Below are 23,769 nucleotides of genomic sequence, written 5' to 3' on the forward strand. Positions count from 1 at the left end.
CTGAGCCACCCAGGCACCCCGGGACAGGTTTAATTACTTCACTTAAGGAGAGAGAGAAAGCACCTAGAGTAGTGCTGCTAGCCTTGAGGATTTAGTAGAACACTGACTTTTACTGAAGAAGACAGGCCACATGGTGCTTATTAGAGAGTCACTGCATTTTTCAGGCAAGTCAATTAGGCAAATTCCTTGAAAAAGATGAATAGTTCTCAGAGAAAAGAGGAGCCATTATTCCTCTGAATCACCCATGAACATTCTGGAAAAGAGGTAGATAGAGAACTAGATTCTAGAGCAGGTGGCAGTGAGGAGCTAGATCCTCAGGTGGGTGTGGTGGCCAGCAGAGATGGCGCCATGATCCCCAGGCCTCCCCGGTCCCAGGAGGTCTCCGAGAAAAGGCTGGGCAATGCCACCAGTCTTCAGAGACCAACGGGCTTGCATGAGGCTGGTTCTGGGCCTCCTGGTCCGTCCGCGCAGTGGATGCCTCCCTCCGGACTGTAGCGCACAGGGCCACAGCGCAACAGGGGCTCCTCTTCCTCATACCAGCGCTGTTCACTGAAGTCAGGGAAGAAGGCTGCAATCTCTCTACTGGCTGAAACCACAGAGTCTGTAAGGGGAGGTAAGAAAGAAGGGGTTCTGGGCGCCTGGGTGGCTCAGTTGGTTAAGCGACTGCCTTCGGCTCAGGTCATGATCCTGGAGTCCCGGGATCGAGTCCCGCATCGGGCTCCCTGCTCGGCAGGGAGTCTGCTTCTCCCTCTGACCCTCCTCCCTCTCATGCTCTCTGTCTTTCATTCTCTCTCTCGCAAATAAATAAAATCTTAAAAAAAAAAAAAAAAAAAAAGAAGAAAGAAGGGGTTCTCATAGGGAGTGCAGGATGGAGGCAAGGGGCAGTTATAATCAGATTTAGAAACCTGAGCCTCTAGTTCTGCCCGATCCTCAGTCCTGGGGCCACATCTGCTGAGATGGCCATAAAGGACCAGAAATGCAATTGGGAGGAAAGTTCACGGCAGGGTTACCTGGCTCTCAACTCCACGGTATGGCCTAACCACCAACCACCAACTATCCTCCCTTATTTGTGGCTGAGGACAGGGGAGGCAGACTCACCAGAGCCATGGGTTGTGTTGCGGGTGTCAGTGAGGCCGAAACTTCCACGAATTGAATCTGGGGCCACGTGACGTGCTCGAAACACTCTGGTGGGTCCCATCAGTGTCCTCCAGAGCTGGATGGCATCCTTGTGGGCGAGGATGTAGGCTCGGATTGGCCCGCTGTGTACAAAAGGAACACATGTGAGGAACCTGGCTGTGTGGTCGAGGAGGGCACACTGTAAGCAGGGCGCGAATAAAAGCACACTACATCCTGAGAGTTACCCTGCTAAATACCAATGCTGCTTCAAGTTGCAGGTGATGGAAGGCCACTATGGGTGTACAGAAAAGGCCATGGAGGTCAGCAGAGTTGCTAAGTAGCATTCAACGATACTCTTCTATAGCCACTGGACCAATAACCATCATGGGACAGGTGCTACCAGGTCGGTGTTGGCTTAGCCATGGCCCCAAGCCATGTTTCTTCAGACACTTAACACTGATTACAACTCTAAAGAGTGTCAAATGAAATCAACAAATTTAGGGAGCAGGGGGAGGTAAATCCTGGTGGATAAAGATGCCGAAATGAAAATTAGAAGTACCTGGCCATGAACTCCACCAGCCGCTGATAGAAAAAACGCCCTGCAAAGAGAGAGTAACCATCAAGACATGGTGCCCAAGAGAATTTTTTGTACTTCTGCCTCCTTACTTGGAATAATAAACTCTGATTTAATTTTATTTTTTAAAAAGATTTATTCATTCACTTTCGAGAGAGTGTGCAGGTGGGAGGGGCAGAGGGAGCTCCATGCTAAATGTGCAGCCTGACGTGGGGATTGATCCCACAACCCTGAAATCATGACCTGAGCTCAACCAACTGCACCACCCAGCACCCCAATAAAAACTGTTTTAGAGAAGGATCTTGGAGTCTGACATATCTGGGTCTGAATCCAGGCTCTGCCACTTACAACCTGTGCAGTTTCCGGTAGGTCATTAACTTCCCTAACTCAGGTTCCTAATCGTGTACTGGGGATCTAACAATACCTATGTCATAGGGCACTAGAGAAAATTCAATGAAACCACGAGCATTAGGACAATGTCTGAAAGAGTAAACATTCACTAATAACTACTGATATCATCAGGACATAAAACTAAATTTCTGGTCGGGACTACGAAGTGGAACCCTCCTAGAAAATATATATATTTTAATAGATTTAATTAATTTGAATGAGAGAGAGAAAGAGAGAGCAGAAGCGGGGGGAGGAGCAGTGGGAGAGGGACAAGCAGACTCTGAACTGAGCAGGGAGCTGGCGCAGGGCTCGATCCCATGACCCTGAGATCATGATCTGAACCGAAATCAACAGTCAGACACTCAACTGAGCTACCCAGGCGCCCCCTTGAAAATATTTTTAAAAGATTGATAATCATGAAAAGTTTGTGTATAAAGCAAGGCTTTAGAAGAATGTCTGCAATTTGACAGTTGGTAGGTCAGAGACAGCCTGCCATTGTGCACCCAGCTAAAATCTCTCTTGCACACGTCTTGGGATAGAGAAGCCTCCCATTCAGAGGATTGTTGATCCTACCTTCATGCTCTTGGTAAAACTTCTGGCATTCTTCTTTTCTCCACAGAAGTTCTCTCATTCGTACAATAAGGAACTTGTTGCTCAGAATCTGCTGATGAACAGCCTGGATAACGTCAGATAAAAATCGGTCAAAGGGACTATATGAGTGAATAGGGGACCCAGGATGACCAAAAGAACCATGAGGACCCATCAGAGCCCAGGACTTGAGAGCCTGTCCCATTGTTGGGTCAGAAGAGCAGGAAGGTGGGGTGAGGTAAAGACCTTTCGTCACGCGGCCAGAGCATGAGCCTCGGGTGCTATCTCTGCCCTTCCGTTCCTCCAGCCCCTTGAGCTGAAGCCCACATGACCCACCCTCAGACCATCGAAAAATCTCGATAGTGGTCCTGCCTTGAGTTTGTCCCACTCTCTCCAAACCATCACACTTGACAGATTAAAAACATCGTAACTTACATGTCACACTCTGGTCAGAACCTTATTCATGGAATGAGGTACAACTATTTTAGCCCAGTGCTCAAGGCTGTACTTTCCTTGACCTCCACCTCTTCCAATTCTCTAGTCCCATCACCCTAGCCTGCCTGTGGCCCCCAGATCCACCACACACATTCCTGCCTCAGTATCTCCCTTTGTAGAACTTCTGCCCTCCTGTGCACCAACCGAAGTCCACCCTTCCTTCGAGCCTGGCCAGGTCCCAACATTTGCGGGCCACCATGCCTGAATGCTCTGGTCTTCCTCTGCACCACAGTGAGCTTACCTAGCAGAGCTGCTCAGTTAGTACTTATCGACCCTCCCCCAGTTCCAACAAGATTCTGCACCCTTCTCTCCAGGACTGTGAATATGAAGCAATATGATTGTTACATTACATGGCAAAAGGAATTCTGCAGGTGTAATTAAGGTTGCTATCAGTGGGCTTTGCTTTATTTTTTAAGGTTTATTTATTTATTTTAGAGAGTGAGAGCATGTGTGGGGGAGGGGCAGAGGGAGAGAGAGAGAGAGAATCTCAAAAAGACTTCCTGCTGAGCGTGGAGCCCAACACACAGCTTGATCCCATGACCCTGAGATCATGACCTAAGCTGAAATCAAGAGTCAGACGCTCAACTGACTGAGCCAGCCAGGCGCCCCATCAGTTGACTTTGCTTTAATCAAAAGGGAGATTATCCAGAGGAGCCCAATTAATCACATGAGCTCTTTAAAAGCAGAGTTTTATCTGGCCAGGGACTAAAGGAGAAGTCAGATTTAAAGCGTGATAAGCACTAAACACACTGTTGCTATCTTGAAGATGAAGTGAGCCATGTGGTGAGCAACGTGTGGTCTCTAAAAACTGATAGCAGTTCTCGCCTGAAGGCCAGCAAGGACCTCAGTCTTATAACCATAGGAATCAAATTCTGCCAACAACCTGAATGAGTTTGGAAGTGGATTCTTCCCCCAGACCCTCCAGCTAAGGACTTGGTCAGCTGATACCTTGACTTTGGCCTTGTGAGACCCTGAGGAAAAACCTACCTGAGCCTACTGGACCTCTAAATTCTAGAATTGTGAGATCATAAACGTTGTTTTAAGCTGCTAAGTTTGTGGTAATTTTTTGCACAGCAATAGAAAACTAATATACATACACTGTCTTGAGGTTTGGTTCTTCTTATTGTATCGGATCCTTATATTTTTAATCTGCCCCAATTCTCCAGTAGATTTTTAGTCTTTTTAGGGTCAGAGCCCATGGCTCCTAGCTTTGCCTCCCCACAGCATCTTGCACAGGACTGTGCTGTCAGTCTTCAGAAGTGGCCCTGTGGCACCAGAAAGAGAAGCAGTGCCCAGGGCTTACAGTAAGAGGCTTAGGATTCCTTCTTACCTCCAGAATCAGGGGGTGAGCAACAGCATCAGGCTTGATCAGGGCCAGAGTAAGCTGGAGAGCCTGAGGGCTCCGCAAGATTGAGGTCATCTCACTCCTGCCATCAGAAAGCTGGATTAGGGACCTATCACTGCTGTGCTCCCCACCCTCCCTACTCCAGAGCCATGCAGCCTTGCAAACCCACAGCGATCTCACTCCCAAAGCCTGTGGCAGTTACATACAAAGGAGTTACCTATTCAGGAGAAATTCAAGTTTAAACACTACCTGTCTCTGCCAATATTCCCTTCACTTCCTAACTTTTCTTTGTGTTTTAGAGGATTTATAATTTACACTGCTAAACAGCCTGGCCACAAAGGTACAATAACTGTTTCCTTTCATAAGGCCTTCTATCCCATAGTGTGCTCCCATCAGTTCTAGAATTGGAAGATTGGATGGACAAGAATTGGGATGTTGCCAGGATACCCCAAAGAAGTCTGCTGGATACGTACCATCTCTTATCTAATCTTACAGATAGGTCAGGATCTCCCAAATCAAATCCTTTAATACACTCGGCTATCCTCAATGACAAGGCTTGTGGACATGTAACTCCAAGGCCAAGGACCAGTTGTAACCATTTGGCAGCTGAAACAGTGCCTAGGACAAAGGTCCAATTTAATTGACTAACTGAACCTATACAGTCTTATTCTGTCCATCTTTGTATTTCTAGTGTCTAGCATGGTGTAAGAGCTCAATAAATAATTGTGGAAATGATATAAGGAACATAAAGGTATTTTTTAAACTGGACTAAGAGAATTTGAGGTCTCTCCCAACTGTGAAATTCTTTTTTTTTTTTTTTTAAAGATTTTATTTATTTGACAGAGACACAGCGAGAGAGGGAACACAAGCAAGGGGAGTGGGAGAGGGAGAAGCAGGCTTCCCACAGAGCAGGGAGCCCGATGTGGGGCTCCATCCCAGGACCCTGGGATCGTGACCTGAGCCGAAGGCAGACGCTTAATGACTGAGCCACCCAGGCGCCCCTCAACTGTGAAATTCTATTCAGATGTGAGAAATTGATCATCTGATCAGGACTAAGAACTAGGTCTCAAAAGATTACCTGGTGGAGCTCCTAAATTTGCCAACAAATATGGAGAAGGCTTCCATGAACACACACAGGGACAGTTTGGACAACACTCTCCTTTCTCTTAGGCTGAGAGTAGCCTGACAATCATGTTAAAGGCAGTGCTAGGGTCTCCCCTACTCATGTCCTTTCTACAGTTTTCAGCTGGATGCTCCACTCAAACCACAAAACTAAGTCTAGCCTAACTAGTGCAAGATCAGCCAAACCACTCTCCCTAATATCCCAGTTGTGAGTAACCCAAAAGCAAATGGAATCTTCAACGTAATCTAGGGAGAGATATCCTTAACACTTCCCTTCCCTCACTCTCCACATCCGTGTTAATCACCAAGTTCTGGCAATTTTACCTAAGCAATATATCTCAAATCCATACAATCCTCTCCTTCTCCAGGGCCACCACCCAAGTCCAGGATTCATCATCAACCTTCCCTGGACTTCCGCAACAGCCTCCTCCATGGCCTCTCAATTCCTACTCCTGCCAGCCTCTACAGTCTGTTCACACAGCAGCCAGTGAACTAAAAATGCAAATCTAATCATATCATTTCCCTCCTTAACGCTTTGCGAGAGATGTTTCCACAGTCCAGAATGTGCTTCCTCTGGTTACCTCCTATTCACCTACTAGATCTTACCTCACTTCCCCTATTATATAGCTTTTTGGACATTTTCTTCAGTTACATCTTCACCTGTTAGGTCAACTCTATTAAAGCAGGGGTCTGTTTTGCTCATCATCTTATTCCCAGTACCTAAGCAGAATGCCTAGTACATAGCCTTCTCTTCAACTGTATTTGTTGAATGAATGAATGAATGAACCTCATCCAGCTATTGCAAGGCCAAGCTGCCAGGGGCTCTCCAGGGAAGGATGTGGTTCCTTTCCTAATGCCAGCTAAGTAATGACTGTCTCGGCCCTTGGTTTAAAACAAATGCTGACAGGTCAAGAAACTCGCTCAACTTTAAAGTTACTCCATCAGAGAACCCCAAATTTCAGAAGTTGCCTGGGTATTCGCCTCCACACCTGAGGTGCCCATTCCTCTGCTTCCGGGAGGACGGTGACCAAGCCCCACCCCCACCCCCCGCCCCACCCCCAGGCTCCGCGGGGACCTGGAACCCCCCAACTCTGTCTCGGCTCCCCATCCCCTACCCTCCACCCCGACACCTGAGGCCCAGCTCCCCAACCCCCCAGGCTCTCAGCCCCATTTCTTGACACCAACCCCTCTCCTCGCTGCCCCTCATTTCTCCGGGCCTGCAGCCGCGCGACTCCTGGCCCTCGTACCAGGACCTAAGCGCACCCCAGATTCAGGGCTGTTCGGGCCCCAGCCCGACCGGAGTTCTGCTCTGGATTCACCTGGTCCTCCACCGCGGAGGCCGGCCAGCAGGCACCGCGATAGCTACCCTGCGCGGCCCCAGCGGGGTCCTTCGGGCGTTCGGCCGGGCAGCCCTGTTGGGGGTCCTTGCCGGGAGGCCGCGGACCTGGGAAGCCTCGGAGGCTGGGTGTGTGAGGCCCGCGGGGAGACGGCGCGGGGGGAGCGGCCCGGCCGAGGCGAGGCGAGGCGAGGCGGCCTGCAGCCCGAGGGTCGGCCCTGCCGGCGGCCCTCGTCTCTCCCCAGCGCTTACCCCGGGCCGCACGGGAGGACAGAGCCGTCTTGGGCGGGAGCAGCCGCTCCGAGCCGGGGCTCGGGCGCCCTCAGGCGGGAGGGAGGCCGGCGTGCCCGGGCGGCCCTGCGCGGGGGGCGGTGGCCGTCCGGCGGTGGGACGGACCTTGCCTGACTGTCCTCTCTTCCTTTTCTGTCTAGGCTAGTGCCTGGTACGTGGTTGGCGGCCAGTACTTGTCGGAGGTACGTGGAGGCCGAAGGACGTGTGTGCTCGATCGCGAGGGCCGAGGCCGCCCTTGAAAGTCTCGAGCTGCGAGCGACACGGAGACACGAGGGAGCACAGCTCATGTGGGGGTGATGACCCAGGGTTCTTGGCTGGGGTCCAGGTGTCCGTAGGCCGTGAGGGGAGCTAGTCGTAAGGGCCTTGAACGTGTCGCTAAGAAATTTGGGGTGCGGTGGGTTACCCAGGAGTCTGTTGAAGCAGTGCAGGGTGAGATGAGAACTGCGGGTATTCTTGGTGTGTAGTCTGAGTATGGAGCGGGGACAGCGTGGCAGGTTGAAGAAGGTGGTACATTTTTTTCTTGGGAAGAGTCACTGACTTTGCGAACAGTGAAAATAAGCCATAACTGTCATCAGTGTAAGTATATATGTATTTTTAACTGACTCTGGTGCCAGATACACAGGTGTTGCACTCCTGGAATGTTGGAAGGCAGGTCGGTGTTTCTGGGAGCTTGTTTCCACCAGGTGTCTTTGGGAAAGTCCAGTCCTGCCACGCTGGTGAAGGCACAGGTTCATTTCTGCCTTCACGGGATGAGAGTAAACAACCACGTGATACTGCCCAGACGTCACGTTTTAGTTTTATTTTCCAAGTACACCAGGTCCAATTTTGTTTTCTACCTTTTTTTTTTTTAAGACTTTATTTATTTATTTATTTGAGAGAGAGAGAGAGAGAGAAACAGCATGAGAGGGGAGAGGGTCAGAGGGAGAAGCAGGCTCCTTGCTGAGCTGGGAGCCCGATGTGGGACTCGATCCCAGGACTCTGGATCATGACCTGAGCTGAATGCGGAACGCAGTCTTTTAACCAACTGAGCCACCCAGGCGCCCTCTACCTTTTTTTTTTTTTAAGGTCTTATTTTTAAGTAATCTCTATACCCAACAGGGGGCTCCAACTTAACAACTGTGAGATGAAGAGTGGCATGCTCCACTGGCTGAGCCAGCCAGGCACCCCGTTTTCTACCTTTCTCTTCACTAATATACCTTTGAACTAAAGGGACTTTGCCAATTTTTAGACCATGGTGATTAGTTCACCTGTCTTACACACACACACACACACACACACACACACACACACACACACTGGAGAAGGCTTTAGTTCCGTATTTTATAGTTGCTTTGACTATCCTCAGCAACAAGCCTACATAATGAAAGTAAGGGCAGATGTGATTTTAGGAGGAGACCCAATAAATGACAGCCTTTTTCTGAACTTGGGCTCAGAACCAACAGAAATAGAGGAATGGCAGGCAGGTGGAGACCAAATATCAGCTTATCTAATACTGATGGAGTTGAAGGAGAACATAACTTAGAGTGAGAACCAAATTCGCCTGCCTTCTAATTCTGTGCTGCCAGAGTTCAATGCCAGGTCTCTTAAAAGCTTTAAAGCAACAGCAACAACAAAAAGAATCTAAATCGTTAACGGCATACAAAATGATCACAGTATTGCCCCACATTCACTGAATTTAAAAAGCGGACCACCTCTCGCTTGTAGCAGATTTTGTCCCTAGAAACCTGTCAAAAGACTCTGATACTCAGTGGTATGTGAGGGAAGGTGAATAGGCTGAAAAGTCTTGATTCAATGTCACTGGGACTCAAGTAGTTCTATACCAGTTATTCAGAGTGTCCTAACTTGTGAGTCTAAACTCAGTTGGGAGAATCATCCATTATGAGGTTAATTATGACCTGTGTTCATTATATCCTGAGGGGCATCTACCTGTGTCTAGTCTTGTCTGTAGCCAGGGGTATTTAAGACGATGCCACCTTCTTGCAGTGTTAATTTACGGTAGTGGCAGCCCCAAACCAGGTCTTTGAGATGCCTTTCTTTTTTATCCAGCATATTCAAATTTCTTAATACCGTTTCTCTTTTGGGTCCTTTGTTTCTGGCATCCCCAGGCTGCATTGAGAGTGGGCTCTTAGGACCTAGCTTACCCAGCCCCACTGTGAGCAGCCCTCAGTTGGCCCCTGCCTTCTGCTGTTAAGTTGGTCAGGCCCAGGACACTTGGCTCCTGTGTGTGGAGGGCAGGAGGGTGGTCCTTTACCCCATAAGTTCCAGTTGAGAATCACTCTGGCAGGGTTTTTTTTTTCTTTTTTTTTTTAACCTGAAGCTGATGTTCTTGCTTCTAAAGTTTGTTGCTTCAGGGACCCAGTGAGAATTGAGATCTCTGCCATTCCTCAAGATACTGTCTTCAGGTTCTGGATGGGTCACATGGGGAGTAGCATTTCTTTCAGACACTTTTCTCTTTTGGCAATTTTTTCCGCCTGTGTTCCCCTACTCCTTTCCAGAAGGCTCAGTGAATTTCTGGCATTTTTATTGTTGGAGAAAAGGAAGACCTTGGAGCCAGCTCTTTGCTAGGCTACAGAAAGTAGGGAAGGAACCAGGGCCATGCCCTGGAGATTTGTCTGTCAATTGTTTTCCAAGATGTCAACTTTCTTCTAAGAAAATCTCTCTTTAAAAAAAAAAAATCTCTTTTCCTTGTTTTCATTCTTGTACTGCTTCCAATCTGATGGAGTAGGTTTCTAAAGCTATGCATTTCTTCCTGGACTTCCTGAACATGCGTGATTCCTTAAGACTGTGTTCCAGGCACAGGCTTTTCTCACCTTGTCAACCTCTGTGGCTGTGGTTATTGCATTGAGTGGTTTTTCTGCTTCAGTCTGAGAAGATGACATATTTTATTTGTAATAAGGGCATTGTTTCTGTTGTTATAAATAAAACCTACCATCTTTTTAAGATTGAAGCTGCACTGTAAATCTCAGAACTATAAAACCCTAGCCAGAGTTATGACAAACAGACTTGCAAGTGGGGAGTGACCCTTAAACCATGGAGAAAAGAAAACAACAACACATGAATTCTTCTGGTTTTAGCCTTTGGCTTTGAGTCTAGCTCAGAACATAAGGGATGGAATTTGGGACAGCCTTTTCATGCTTTCTGCTGGACTGGGACTAACAAAGTTTGGAGCTTACACACTTGTGTTCCTTAGCATGTGTGGAATTTAATTGCATTTTAAAGCCCCTGGCCTGTCGAACTAGCTAAAAAACATAGTAAAGGACCAAATACTTGTTTTACCCCAATATCTAAAAGGCGTGTAGAGGGAAAGACTTCCCTGTAGTCCAGTCTGTGCCTCAGCAGGGCCTGCTCACCAAGGTCTTCTCTGCTGCTTAGGCTTTGCAGATACCCCACAAAGGAAGGCAGTGGGTCTGTGCTAAGGCCAAGGTCAGTGCCCACACCTTAACCCTGACATGCTTAAGCCCTAGTGCTTGTGTAAGGACAGTGCCTTTGCTGAGCCACGTGACTGGCATTTCGCTAAGGTACTCATTCATCCCTGCCTGTACATAAAATCGGAGTTATAAAAACTCTGGCCAGTGAACAAAGTGGCCAGCATTTCCACATGGCCAACTTGAAAAGTGTTTGAAATGCCTCAAGTGCTGGTCCCATCATAGCCTCAACTTGTATGTGATATTTCACTCCCAAATTCCTCACCAGGTCTCTCTTTTATGTTCTCTGCCAAAACAAGAGATCCTAACATTCCTTTGAAAAGGAATGTTTTCATTCATTCATCCCTCCACCTCTGCCAAAAGGCAGAGCCTATTCCTGTGAAACTTCCAACACAGAGCAGCAGAACCTGTGGGCAGCTGGCTTCCAAAATAAGGAACGGAAAAAAGGGCAAAGCTACACTTAACCTGGCTCTCTGTCCCGGAAGCTTCAGCCAGGGGAGGAGAGTTACCCTAAGAGTTCAGGAGTGTATAGAGGAAATCCTCGTGGACGCAAGGAATCAGTCCAGGAAGCATTCCCTTTCTAATAGAGTTGAAAATAACTCTTTGGTTTCAGCCTGTGTGTTTGGGAATTGGTTAAGAGGTTGGCTTAAAGATGAAAATGAATTCATTTGGGATGTGAGTTTGGAGTGATGGTGGGACATTCAAGCAGAACTAGCTTGGTGGTGGTTGGATAGTTAGGTTTGGGAGTTATCAGAGTGGTGATAGTCAGAAATACGTCAGTGAAGAACCGACCATGGGAAAGAATGCAGACAGAAGACAAGGTCAAAGACCAATCCTTCCCCTGTCATTTAAAAACTTATTTATAAAGGGGCGCCTGGCTGGCTCAGTCGAAAAAGCAGCAACTCTTGATCTCAGGGTCGTGAGTTCAAGCCCCATGTTGAGTGTAGAGATTACTTAAATAAATACCTAAACTTAAGAAAAACTACTTGTATATAAGGGAAAACAATAATTGATTTAATTTAGCAGCAAAAACGATTTATGTATAAGAAAGAGCAGAGAGGGAAGAAGGAAAAACCACAGATTGTGTGAAAATTGTAGCTTTTGTTTCCTGTGGGTAGACTGCTCATCAGCTAGCAGCCAACAAAGAGCCAGTATTCTTCCCTGGGGCAAGTGAATGGATTATAAAATATCAACTTCACTTGCTTATGGGTTCTCCAGAAGACCTCTAGAGTTCCAGTGAGGTGTATGTGTCAGGCTGTTTCTGGATGAATAATGCCTTATCAGTATCCGTTGTAAGCCCCATCATCAGTTAGGCCAGGTCTGCTATTTCCCTTCTCAGAATCTCTGACCTTCTCCCTTTTAAGCAGACTCAGCTCTGGTCCATGTTAGCCCTGAGGGTTTCAGTTTCCTTCCGAGGTGACAACATGAGTTGAATGTTGTTTTGGGGGCATGGGCTGTATAACAGTATTTAAACCCCTGAATATTAGCAGACAATGCCAAAAAGAGCAAGGGAATCCTAGACACTAATACAAATATTTGGAACCCATTTCATATCCAGTTTAGTCACTGGCCTGTTTAATCAGGAGATTAAGTCCCAAGGATTAGTTTAGTCAAGTTTAGCTAATGAATATTTACAAACCAAGTGGATCATAACTGAGAGAGCATTTACTTTTAAGAATAAAAATCCTGATAGAAGTTTCTAACTTTGAATCACCATCTCTGCTCACAACTGCTGAAACATATTTTCCATTAAAAAAAAATATTTAAACACCCTCACACTCGCTTTTTAGATGAAGTGTGTATTTTTTCTTTTGCCATAAATGTTATAAAACAGAACTTTCAATCCCCTGAGCTGCACTCCTGCCTTTAGCCATCCAGTTTTCCAAAAACTCAGGCATGATTCTTGGTTTCATTTTTTGCCAGACTCCCCTCAACAATCCCTCAGCAAACCTGTCCACTTAACCTTCAGCTGTACATTAAATCAGATCACCTCTGGCCATCTCCTAGCCCAAGCCAGCCTCATCCCTTCATGTACTGTCTATCCCTTCTGTGGCTTGTTTTTCATACAGCCATCAGATTGATCTTTTAATTTTTATTTTTTAAAATAAGTAGATATTTTTAGGTAATCTACACCCATTGTGGGGCTCAAACTCACAACCCAGAAATCAAAGAGTCGCACGCTCCACTGACAGCCAGCCAGGCGCCCCCATATTGATCTTTTTAATGCATAAAGCAGGTCACGTCACTCTCCTGCCTAAAGCACTTCCGTGTTTTGCTGCTCTACTAAGAACAAAAGCCAAACTCCTCACCATGGCCCTTAATGCACGACCTGACTTGGCCCGTGCTGACTTCTGTTCCTTCCTCACAAACCACTCTCCCTTTCACTCCTACCATTCCACCACCTTGTTCCCACTTCAGGGCCTCCACAGGAGCTGCTCACTCTGTCTGAAAGCTCTTCTACCCAATATTGTTCCATTCACTCAGCATTGAGTCACCTCCTCAGAGAGCCTGGCCAGATTTCACGATCTAAAGCCACACCCACTCCCTGCATTCTCTTTCCCATTATCCTTCTCTGTTTTTCCTCAGTACCTGTACCTATCTTTGTTACTCTAGCCCACCCTTTCTTCTGGCTTTATTAATGAGAGGAAAATCTGGCTAGCTGCCCTCCAGGTCCACTTGCTTCTTCCCTGCGTGTGTGTGTGTGTGTAGGTTGCTTTGGAGGAGGAAAGGTGATTCCCCTGAGCCAAGTGAAGAGGACTCCAGAGTCCGACTTTCAGATATGGGGAAGTGCCTGCAGGAGAGGGAGATTGGCCTCGCTCTACTACTGATCCTTTGAACCTCAGGGCCCAGTGTTGCCATGGTCAAATCGGGTGTGCAGTGGAGTAGTTAGTGTGAAACCTTGACGTGTGTCCTCTGGGAGTTGGGGCTTATGGAACCATAGAACCTGAAGCCTTCTATCTTCCTGGACAATCTGCCCACAGCAAGGAAAAAAGAGAAGTTACCCTCACTCTGCTTCCCTAACCCTAGCAAATTCCAACCCTAGTACGTAACCTTTTACTCTAAATTCTATATCCTGACCCCTAACTGCACCACTGGCAGTGATCTAACTCTTAACTTGTAACCTAAACCTAGATCTTCTGACCCTGACTCATTCTCTTCTGACACTGACCTTGTAACTCTGACCCTTGATCCTTAAACTGAAGCCCTAAACCTCAGGCCTTTGCCACAGCCCTAACATCTAATCCGGCACAGTCCCTGACCACCACTCTAACCTTAACTCCTCTGACACTACTTTCTAACCCTAACCCAAGCCCTAGTCCCTAAACTTATAACCCTTTAACCTTAGACCTGGTTTCTAGATCCTGAGGCCCTGATACTTATCTTCTAACCTTGTAATCCTGCCCTTAATCCCTAAATCCTGACCTATGGATTCTAACCTTTGAACCCTCACCCATAAACTGCTAACCTCCAGGATCCGGGAACCCCAGACCCCAAACCCTGACTCTACAAATGACAAGGCAGTACTTCACCCTACCATGAGCCACAGACAAGGGGAATCACAGCAACTCAAACTGCATAGGCCAGAGGACATAGTGAATGAATGCCAGCAAATTAATCCACCAGGCACAGAACATGAAACAATAGGACTCCTGGAAAACCAGGGGGAAAAAAAAAAAACAGCCAGAAAAACTCCCCTAAATACAGGATGTGGTAGACTAGCAGCAAGCCTGAACGAAGTTTCAAATCTCAGAAGATGGGCAATGAAAGTCCCAGTCACTGTGACCATACTTCTATGTCCCAACACAGTAGCCTCAGTCAGCAGGTCATCCTAGACCCATGATGGAAGAGAACTGTCCTTAGTAAGTGGTAAAGCTCTCAGACACAGATGGATGGCTCAGTAAAGCCCTTGCTCTAGGACACAGCAAAAGAAACACGGATGGCTCAATAAAGCCCTTGTCCTAAGACACAGCAAAAGAAACCTCGGCAATACAATGACCACCATAACCCAGGAGATAGAAGCCATAGCCAGCATTACCGTTCCCCAATTTCTCTAGCACAATCATTGGGATTCCAGGAGAAGCCCAGAAACAAGCTAACAACCCAGCTGAACAAAAGACAGGAAGCTATATGAAACCAGCTCTTTCCCCAAATTCCAGACCCTGACCTAGATGGGATCCCAGAATTCAGTCTTCCAACATGAACCAAACTTGAAGAAACGCACAAATCTTCTCCCATGGAGAGGACAGAAGAAGTCCATGCACTAATAAAGATGGAATCCCAGAATCCTCCCCTTTGTCCCATTCCCAACCCCTTTCCCACCACCAGGGTCCTTATGCATACAAAAGAGGCAAAGGACAACTAACAGTAGTAATAGAAAACATTTACTAACAGTACTGAGGAGGTGCTTCATCCTGCTTAAGCTTACATGACTTCTGTATGTACCTTGTCCTTAGGTATAATTTGCTTTAAATTGAAGAATACTGCTGAAACCTAAAATACATATATTAGAAAAGAAGGTTGAAGAATCCATCATCTAAGCTCCATCCATCTCTACAAGTTAGAAAAAATAAACTAAAAAAGGCAGAGTTAAAACTAAGAGCAGAGATTTCTCAAAATGAAAAAAAAGTATCAAAATACAAGTTTATTTTAAAATTTTTATGCGGTTACACATACAGCAAAGTGAACAAATCTTAAGTATGCGATGTCTAAATATATCTACACCTGAGTAACCATCACCCAGATCATGATACAGAACATTTCAAGCATCATGCCGGCAGTTAAAATCAATATTACAAATGAGATTGGGGAATATTTAAGAAAATATTTTTAAAGATGACAGAAAAAAGCAGGCAAGAAAACCTTAAGAAATGGGAGTAATGAGATAGTGCTTAGATATTAAATGTAAACTACAATAATTAAAATTATGGCATTGGAATAGGATTATGTCAGTCACAGACAAAACTTTCAGAATGAGGGTCTTGTGTATAGAAGAACAAATGTTTGAAAAACAGTCAAAATTATTTTTAAAAAGAAAAATGATTGGGTATAGACTTATCTTACAAAATATATTTCTTATAAATCCACTTTCATCAAATAGTGAAGTATATGTATATATAAAAGTCAATGGTATTCCATGGGAAAGAGTAATGTTCATAAGGTTGAGAATTCATCTGGAAGGAAACCTACACTTTAACCTCAACCACATACATGATAAATTCTGCCTGGCTTTAAATGGGTAAAAGTGAAATACAACGATGAAAATGTTGGAATGAAATTTAGGAAAATATTTTTATATCCTTTGTGGTGAGGAGACTTTCCCAAGCAAGATATGGTCTAGAGGCCATAAAGGAAAGGCTAGGCCACTTAAATAAGTAAATAAATGCCATAAAAGACCAAGAATGAACTGTAGACTGTATTGTAAACAATTATAGCTTGTTGGCAACTACAGTAAATAAATGTCCCTTACCTAATGGCTAATAAATACGACTCTACAAATTGATAAGTGAAAACATGTCCAGGCAAGTTACAAAAGAAGAAATGAGTTGTCTTCTACCGCTCTTTGGATTAGAGTTCTAATTGTCTTGAATGGAGCGTCCGGAGGAGTCATTTCTTAATGCAGAAGTAAAGACTTGTGATCTATTAGGCGAGGGTGGATGGCTCTCCCTAACATTCTTTGGAGCTCCAGTCACTCCCAATTGCCTGCAGCACATCTGCCCTTAAAATGTAATCCTCATATCAAATCTGTTATGTCCCCCACAAAATCCAGCATCTTCTCCCTCAACAATTACCAACTGGATGATAGCATTTACGTAGAGTTCTTGTCTTTAGCCTTACAGTAGCCAGTCAAGATACTGTTCCATAAAGTTACTTAGCTTGGTTATTTTCTTCCCTACCCCCTTCAGTGTGGTTATGCAATTTAAAACACAGCTAGTGCAATCCTTAATGTTTGTATTCCATTTCGAGTCCCCCCACATCCTGGTTGGTTTTAATTGTTTATGTTTGTGTATGTGAAACATAACTGTGGTTTCAAGGGAGCTGTACCAAAAGATATGCTCAGAGAAGTGCTGCTCCCCCCTCATTCCTGCTATCTTGTTCCCCTTCCCCATTTCTTTCCATCATTTCCCCACCTACTCCCTATAGGGAACCATTCTTTTTTGTTTCTGGTTTACCCTGTCTATATTCCCTTTGCACAAATGGGCAGATACAGGCGTAGTTTATCTTATCCTCTTCTTTCTTACACAAATGTAGCATACTGTAGATACTCTTTGGCATTTTGCTTTCTCCACTTCCAGAATGCCCTGGAAAACACTCCATATCAGCTCACAGAGACCTTCTACTTTTCTTTTACAGCTGCATTGTTCCTTATTGTGTGACGTACCGTAGTGTATTTAACCACTCCCCTATGCGTAGACATTTAGGTTTGTTTTTTTTTTTTAAGATTTTATTTATTTATTTGACAGAGAGAGACACAGCAAGAGGGAATACAAGCAGGGGGAGTGGGAGAGGGAGAAGCAGGCTTCCCAAGGAGCAGGGAGCCTGATGTGGGGCTCAATCCCAGGACCCCGGGATCCTGACTTGAGCCAAAGGCAGACACTTGACGACTGAGCCATCCAGGCGCCCCATTTGGGTTGTTTTCAATTATTTGCAATAACAATGCTGCAGTGAATAACCTTGCACATATATATTTTTGTATAGAGGTGTGTCTTCAGAGTAGTAGATTCCTAGGAGTGAGATTACTGGCTTGGAAGGAAAGTATGTACCTAGGTTTGTTAGGTATTTGCCAATAGTTTTGTTAGGTATTTCCTTCTGCTATTGATTTCTAATTTTAGTCCATTGTGATTAGAGAATATATTTAGTATGATTTCAATCCTTTCAAATTTATTGAACATTTTTAATGGTCCAGGATATGGTTTATCCTGGAGAATATTTCATGTGCACTTGAGAAATATGTGTAATTCTGCTGTTGTTGGATGGAGTGTTCTATAGATGTCTAGTTAGGTCTGTGATGTCTGTATAGGTATAGTTACTCTCTTTTACTTTGGATCTTCTGCTTAGTTCCTCTATCCAGGATTGAAAATGGAATGTTGAAACCTCCAGCTGTTATTGTGGAATTGTCTATTTATCTCTTTAATTTGCCTCATGTATTTTGGGGCTCTATTTTTAGTTGCAAAAATGTTTATATGTCTTCTTGCTGGATTGACTCTTTGATCATTATAAAATATCCTCTGTCTCTGGTAACAATTTTTGGATAAATTCTACTTTGTTTGATATTAGTATAGCCATGTCAGGTTTCTTTTTGTTACTGTTTTGCATGAGTTTTTTTCATCCTTTTATTTTCAACCTATTTGTGTCTTAGAATCCAAAATGTGTCTCTTGTAGCTGGCATCTAATTGGATCATGTTTTTATTCATTCTGTCAATCTCTGCTTTTGGTTTTAATGTTTAATCCATTTATGTAGTTGTGGATAAGGTAGAATTGTCCTCTGTAATTTTGTAATTTGTTTTCTATTTGTCTTATGTCTTTTTTGTTCCTCTATTTCTCTGTTGTTGCCTTTTCTTGTGTGTTAAATATTTTTCAGGGTACTGTTTTAATTCCCCTGTCATTTCTTTTACTTTTTTATTTGGGGGGAGAGAGAGAGAGTGTGTGTGCATGTGCGAGTGGGAGGGGCAGAGGGAGAGAATCTCAAGCAGGATCCACACTCAGCATGGAGCCCAACATGGGGCTTAATCCCATGACCCTGAGATCATGACCTGAGCTGAAATCAAGAGTTGGATGCTCAACTGACTGAGCCACCAAGGCGCCCCTCTTTTATTATATTTCTTAGTTATTTCCTTAATGATTGCCTTGGGGATTACAATTAACATCTTAACATATAATAATTTAGTTCATGTTAATTCCAACTTAATTTTAATACTGTACAAAACTTTGCTTCTCTGTAAGTCCATCCGCCTGCTCCTTTGTGGTGTTATTATCATACAGATGTCATTTTATGCATGTGTGCGGGGCATGTTGGAACAGATTCAAGCCCACTAACATGAATTCAGGGGAGGTTTCTACTTTGTCCCTTAATCTCATCTCCTCTTTGCCTCTTTTTTTTTAAAAAATATTTTATTTATTTATTTGAGAGAGAGGAAGAGAGAGGGAGAGAGAATCTGAAGCAGACTCCACACTGAGCACAGAGCGTGATGCGGGGCTCGGTCCCACAACCCTGAGATCATGACCTGAGCTGAAACCAAGAGTTTGATGCTTAACTGACTGAGCCACTCAGGCGCCCCTCCTCTTTGCGTCTTTTTTTTTTTTTTTTTTTAAGATTTTATTTATTTATTTGACAGAGACACAGCGAGAGAGGGAACACAAGCAGGAGGAGTGGGAGAGGGAGAAGCAGGCTTCCCACCGAGCAGGGAGCCCGATGTGGGGCTCTATCCCAGGACCCTGGGGTCATGACCTGAGCAGAAAGCAGACACTTAACGACTGAGCCACCCAGGCGCCCCCTCTTTGCATCTTAAACAATTTCATCCTCATATTAAATCTCTGTCCACTTCTTTTATTTCTATAGACATTGTCTGGTCTCTCATATCTGAGGAAAAGACATGTTTACACTAACCACCCAGTGCCATCAGATATAAGCAATTTTCTCTTTAGAATTGTAGGACTCTTGTTGCATGGGACCTCAAGAAGCTAATTGAGTCAAATGGTTCCTAATTCTAGTTTTGCATCAGAATTTCTGAGTTTGGGAGGCTTTTCATTCTTACTGCATGTTGCCTGGGGTTCATTTCAGAACTTCTGATAAGAATCTCATTCTAGGGCGCCTGGGTGGCTCAGTTGGTTAAGCGACTGCCTTCGGCTCAGGTCATGATCCTGGAGTCCCGGGATTGAGTCCCACATCAGGCTCCCTGCTCGGCGGGAAGTCTGCTTCTCCCTCTGACCCTTCCCCCCTCATGCTCTCTCTCTCTCAAATAAATAAAATCTTTAAAAAAAAAAAAAAAAGAATCTCATTCTATTCTTTTCATTCTTTTTATGCTGTGTCCTAAGAAGTGACAAGAAATTGGAGCAAATGACTATAACTTCTAGATTGTTTCGAGTAAATGTCCTTAGTCCTAAGTGATATCATTAGTCTGCAACTTATAATTTTGGGAAAGCGGAAAAGCATTAAAGCATGTTAAGAAATAAACATACATTAACACAAGCATGTATTTCCTCATCTTTCTCAGTTTAATGTGTACATGTGTATATATGTGTTTCCCTAGGACCATTACCGTATGTTTTATATAAGGATCTATGCAGTTTGTTCTAGTAGAATCCTCAGTGTGGAATTGTGTGCAACTCTCTAAGCTTCCATTCCTTTGTCTATAAAATGAGGATGTACTTCTTAAGTTTGTAGTGAGGCTTAAGTAAGTTAGTGCTTGTATAGTAGAAACCATACTGTGGCCAGGCAGTATTGTGCTCAATACATTTTCTTTGGATAAAAGTTTCTCTTTTATGGTATGGTTGAAATTGCTCAAACCAGATCCTGGTGTATTGAAATCCGTGTCGCTCACAAGACACATATTCAGCCCCATAATGACCAGAGCCTTCGAGTTGTATCTATAGCTGCTCTTGAGGCACCTATCCCATCGTTTAGATTTCTGGGGTCATTTGCTCACAATCTGTGTGAGAACAGAGGGAATCTATGGCATAAGTCCTGTAGTTTTGGGATGTGAACACAGAATAGTTGATATTTTTAACAGATTCTGATTAACCAAGAGAAATGTTTGCCAGCCAGAATTTCTACTGAGAATCATTTATTGAAGAAGCAAACATCAAGGAGTTTGATCCTCTAACCATTGGTTTCCTCCAGCATCAGCATTCTCCTCCACAGGGGATGATACTGGAAGTGACAACCATTATGTTTCCCTTGATCGTCGGGGATTCAGCAAGTTCTATAATTCTTCACGGTAAGTTCAGGAGTTTTCCTGCAAGGGAAGTATCGGCTTAGAGAAATCAAATTTGGGAAAGTTAAGAGAAAAACTACCACATTGATAACTACACCCACAGTCCTGCAGGAGGAATGGCTAAACCATTATTCTGTGAATTAAGGCAGACTGGAGACATTCTAATGTCAATGAAGAACAGGAGCACAGAGTAGAAGTGGGAAGAGAAGAGGAGAGCTAAGGATGCAGATGGCTATGTGAGTCTTTGAACCCCAGGAGAGCCAGGGGGCAGAAAGGTGGAGAATAGAGGCAGTGACATTGGTGAAGCAGAGTCTGGTCAGAGGCCTATGGGGTGCCATGGGCAGCATAAAAAGTGCTATTAACAGGGTCTGGAGGCTGACCAGCCGGGTTCAAGACTCAGCCCTGCCCGTTCCTAGCTGTGTGGCCTTGGGCAAGTCACATCCCTCTGTAGACCTCTCCATCTTTCAATATGAAATGTAGCTAATAGCAACACCTGCCTCATGGTGAGGGCTGTAGAAACATGGGGGAGGAGATATAGGCAAAGCATGGGACACAGGGCGAGGTACGCAGCTAGCAGTCGATAAGTGGTAACTGTTAGTCCTCCCACCAAGGATATTGTTATTTTCTTTTCGATCTTGTCAAAAACAGTTGCCACTGTGCTTTGGTAAAGGGCTATGGGGAGGGGCCACCATTCATTCATTCATTCATTTATTCATTTATTCCCTTTCTCCTCACATTACAGCCAAACATTTTAATGAGTTCAGTATGTCTCTTTTTGTTTATGTGTTTGCATAAAATATGTACTGTTTGTGGTTATTTTTAGTTTACATAATGGTATTGAGGTACTTGAATTATTCTCTTTTTCACTCAGTGCAATGTTGTGAGATCTACTCACACTGCCAAAATGTACATCTGTTTTATTCTGAAAGCTGCATGGACCTCTATGAAGACACCTTCCACAGTTTACTAGTTGATTTCTGGACTAGTCTCACCCAGGCTGCCCTCAAAATGGCCACCTGCCACCATGAATAACACGGCAATAAACATGTATGTCACTTTACAAAGCTATGAGAGAATTGCTTTGTGATTTCCTAGGTTTGGAAATGCTGGCCCGCTAGATATGCGTGTATTTAATTTCTTACTTTGCCTAGGAAGTGGTCGATTGCTCCTCAAGAGTGGCTGTAACAGGGGCGCCTGGGTGGCTCAGTCGGTTAAGCAGCTGCCTTCGGCTCAGGTCATGATCCCGGGGTCCTGGGATCGAGCCCCGTGTCGGGCTTCCTGCTCAGCAGGGAATCTGCTTCTCCCTCTCCCTCTCCCTCTGCTCCTGCTGTCTCTCTAATAAATAAGTAAAATCTTTTTTAAAAAAAAAAGAGTGGCTGGGACAGTCTTCACTCTTACCACATGTCATGAAGAGTACAGCATTAGACATGACCCAGCTTTCTGATTTTTACTCGTATAACAAGTGCAAATTGGTACCTTGTTGTTTCAATTTGAACCCGTCTGGTTATTCACGAGCTTTTGAACATCTTTCTTATGCTAATTAGTCTTTATCTTTCTTGTATAAAACCGTAGCCTCTGCCTATTTTCCTGTTGGTTTGCTGTATATTTTCTTGCTGCTTATTTAGACACATATTCTCAATATTAGCTTATTGTTGTTTTTGGGAATGGCAAATATCCTCCAGTTCTGTCAGCTGTCTACTAACTTACCATAGTGTCCTTTACTTGTCGGAGATCTTCAACCCAACTGAAATATTGATTGGGAATGAAATGAATTTTTAGAATAGTTTAGAAAAAACTAACAATCATATTACTTAAGTTATAATCTAGGAGCATGGACGGTCTCTCCGTTATTCATATGATTTTAAATACCTTTTGAGTTTTAAAGTTTTTTTCTATGGAAGTCCTGAGCATTTTTATTCTTTTATAGTTAATTTCCAGATACTTTATAGTTTTTGTTTCTATTTTGAGTGATGTATTATTTTTTATTTTATTTTTTAATTGGGTGTTACTGCTATAAAGAACTCTTATTGATTTTGTGGACTGATCTTGCCTCCAGCACAATTTCAGAATCCCCTTAATAGTGTTAATAGTTTGTGGCTAAGCCCACCCTGGGATTGATGATTATAGTATCTTCATTTTTGTCTTAGGCAGACTCAAGTGCCATTTAGTAAATAGACAAACATGAAAAGACTTGAATAAAATAAAAAGTTCATTGCCTGCACATGTAGTGGTCCCTGGGGCAGGTAGGTGCTTTGCACTGGAGGCCAGCTGTCTTCCAACCAGTGTTTCTCAGACAGGCTTTGTGATGACTGATTTTATGTGTCAACTTGGCTGGGCCATGCTGCCCAGATATTTGATCAAACATTATTCTGAATATTTCTATGAAAGTGTTTTGCATGGGATTAACATTCAGCATTTAATCGCATGGCCAACAGACACATGGAAAGATGCTCAACATCACTCATCATCAGGGAAATGCAAATCAAAACTACAAGGAGATATCAACTCACACCTGTCGGAATGGCTAAAATAAAAAACTCAAGAAACAAGTGTTGGTGAGGATGCAGAGAAATAGGAACCCTTGTGCCCTGTTGGTGGGAATGCAAACTGGTGCGACCACTATGGAAAACAGTATGGAGGTTCCTCAAAGAGTTAAAAAATAGAATTACCATATGATCCAGTACTTGCACTACTGGTATTTATCCCCAAAATACAAAATCACTAATTCAGAGGGATTCACAGGCCTCTTTGTTTAGAGCAGCATTATTTACAATAGCCAAATTATGGAAGCAGCCTGAGTGTCCATTGATAGATGAATGGATAAAGAAGATGTGATATAAATATACAATGGAATATTACTCAGCCATAAAAAAAATGAAATCTTGGAGCGCCTAGATGGCTCAGTCGTTAAGCATCTGCCTTTGGCTCAGGTCGTGATCCCAGGGTCCTGGGATGGAGCCCCACAATGGGCTCCCTGCTCGGCCAGGAGCCTGCTTCTCCCTCTCCCGCTCCCCCTGCTTGTGTTCCTTCTCCCACTGTCTCTCTCTCTCTCTGTCAAATAAATAAAATCTTAAAAAAAAAAAAAAGAATGAAATCTTGCCATTTGCAATGACATGGAACTAGAGGGTATTATGTTAAGCAAAATAAGTCAGTCA

General features: G+C 44.3%; 1 protein-coding gene and 1 long non-coding RNA gene across 6 annotated transcripts in view; one reads left to right on the forward strand and one right to left on the reverse strand.

The window, feature by feature from the left end:
- Nucleotides 1-7,277, reverse strand: NME6 (NME/NM23 nucleoside diphosphate kinase 6). 5 transcript variants are annotated; one of them, XM_032412653.1, is made up of 6 exons: nt 7,219-7,277; nt 4,494-4,590; nt 2,654-2,756; nt 1,676-1,715; nt 1,099-1,259; nt 1-601 (listed from the first exon to the last, which is right to left on the reverse strand). In XM_032412653.1, the coding sequence occupies exons 2-6, from the start codon at nt 4,581-4,583 to the stop codon at nt 414-416; spliced, it is 582 nt and encodes a 193-aa protein (XP_032268544.1). In that variant the 5' UTR covers nt 4,584-4,590; nt 7,219-7,277; the 3' UTR covers nt 1-413. The 5 variants fall into 5 exon arrangements, with proteins under 5 accessions (XP_032268544.1, XP_032268547.1, XP_032268546.1 ...); XM_032412656.1 differs by lacking the exon at nt 7,219-7,277 and adding an exon at nt 6,950-7,203; XM_032412655.1 differs by lacking the exon at nt 7,219-7,277 and adding an exon at nt 6,816-7,051 and having other exon boundaries at nt 1-586.
- LOC116637240 overlaps nt 7,043-23,769 on the forward strand; it is a 21,106-nt gene continuing 4,379 nt past the window's right edge. Inside the window, exons 1-2 of the long non-coding RNA XR_004300432.1 lie at nt 7,043-7,095; nt 7,398-7,550. This is a non-coding gene — a long non-coding RNA (uncharacterized LOC116637240). The remainder of the gene's footprint in view (nt 7,096-7,397; nt 7,551-23,769) is intronic.

Source organism: Phoca vitulina, unplaced genomic scaffold, assembly GCF_004348235.1.
Source record: "Phoca vitulina isolate PV1807 unplaced genomic scaffold, GSC_HSeal_1.0 scaffold13, whole genome shotgun sequence".
NCBI classification, from domain to species: domain Eukaryota; kingdom Metazoa; phylum Chordata; class Mammalia; order Carnivora; family Phocidae; genus Phoca; species Phoca vitulina.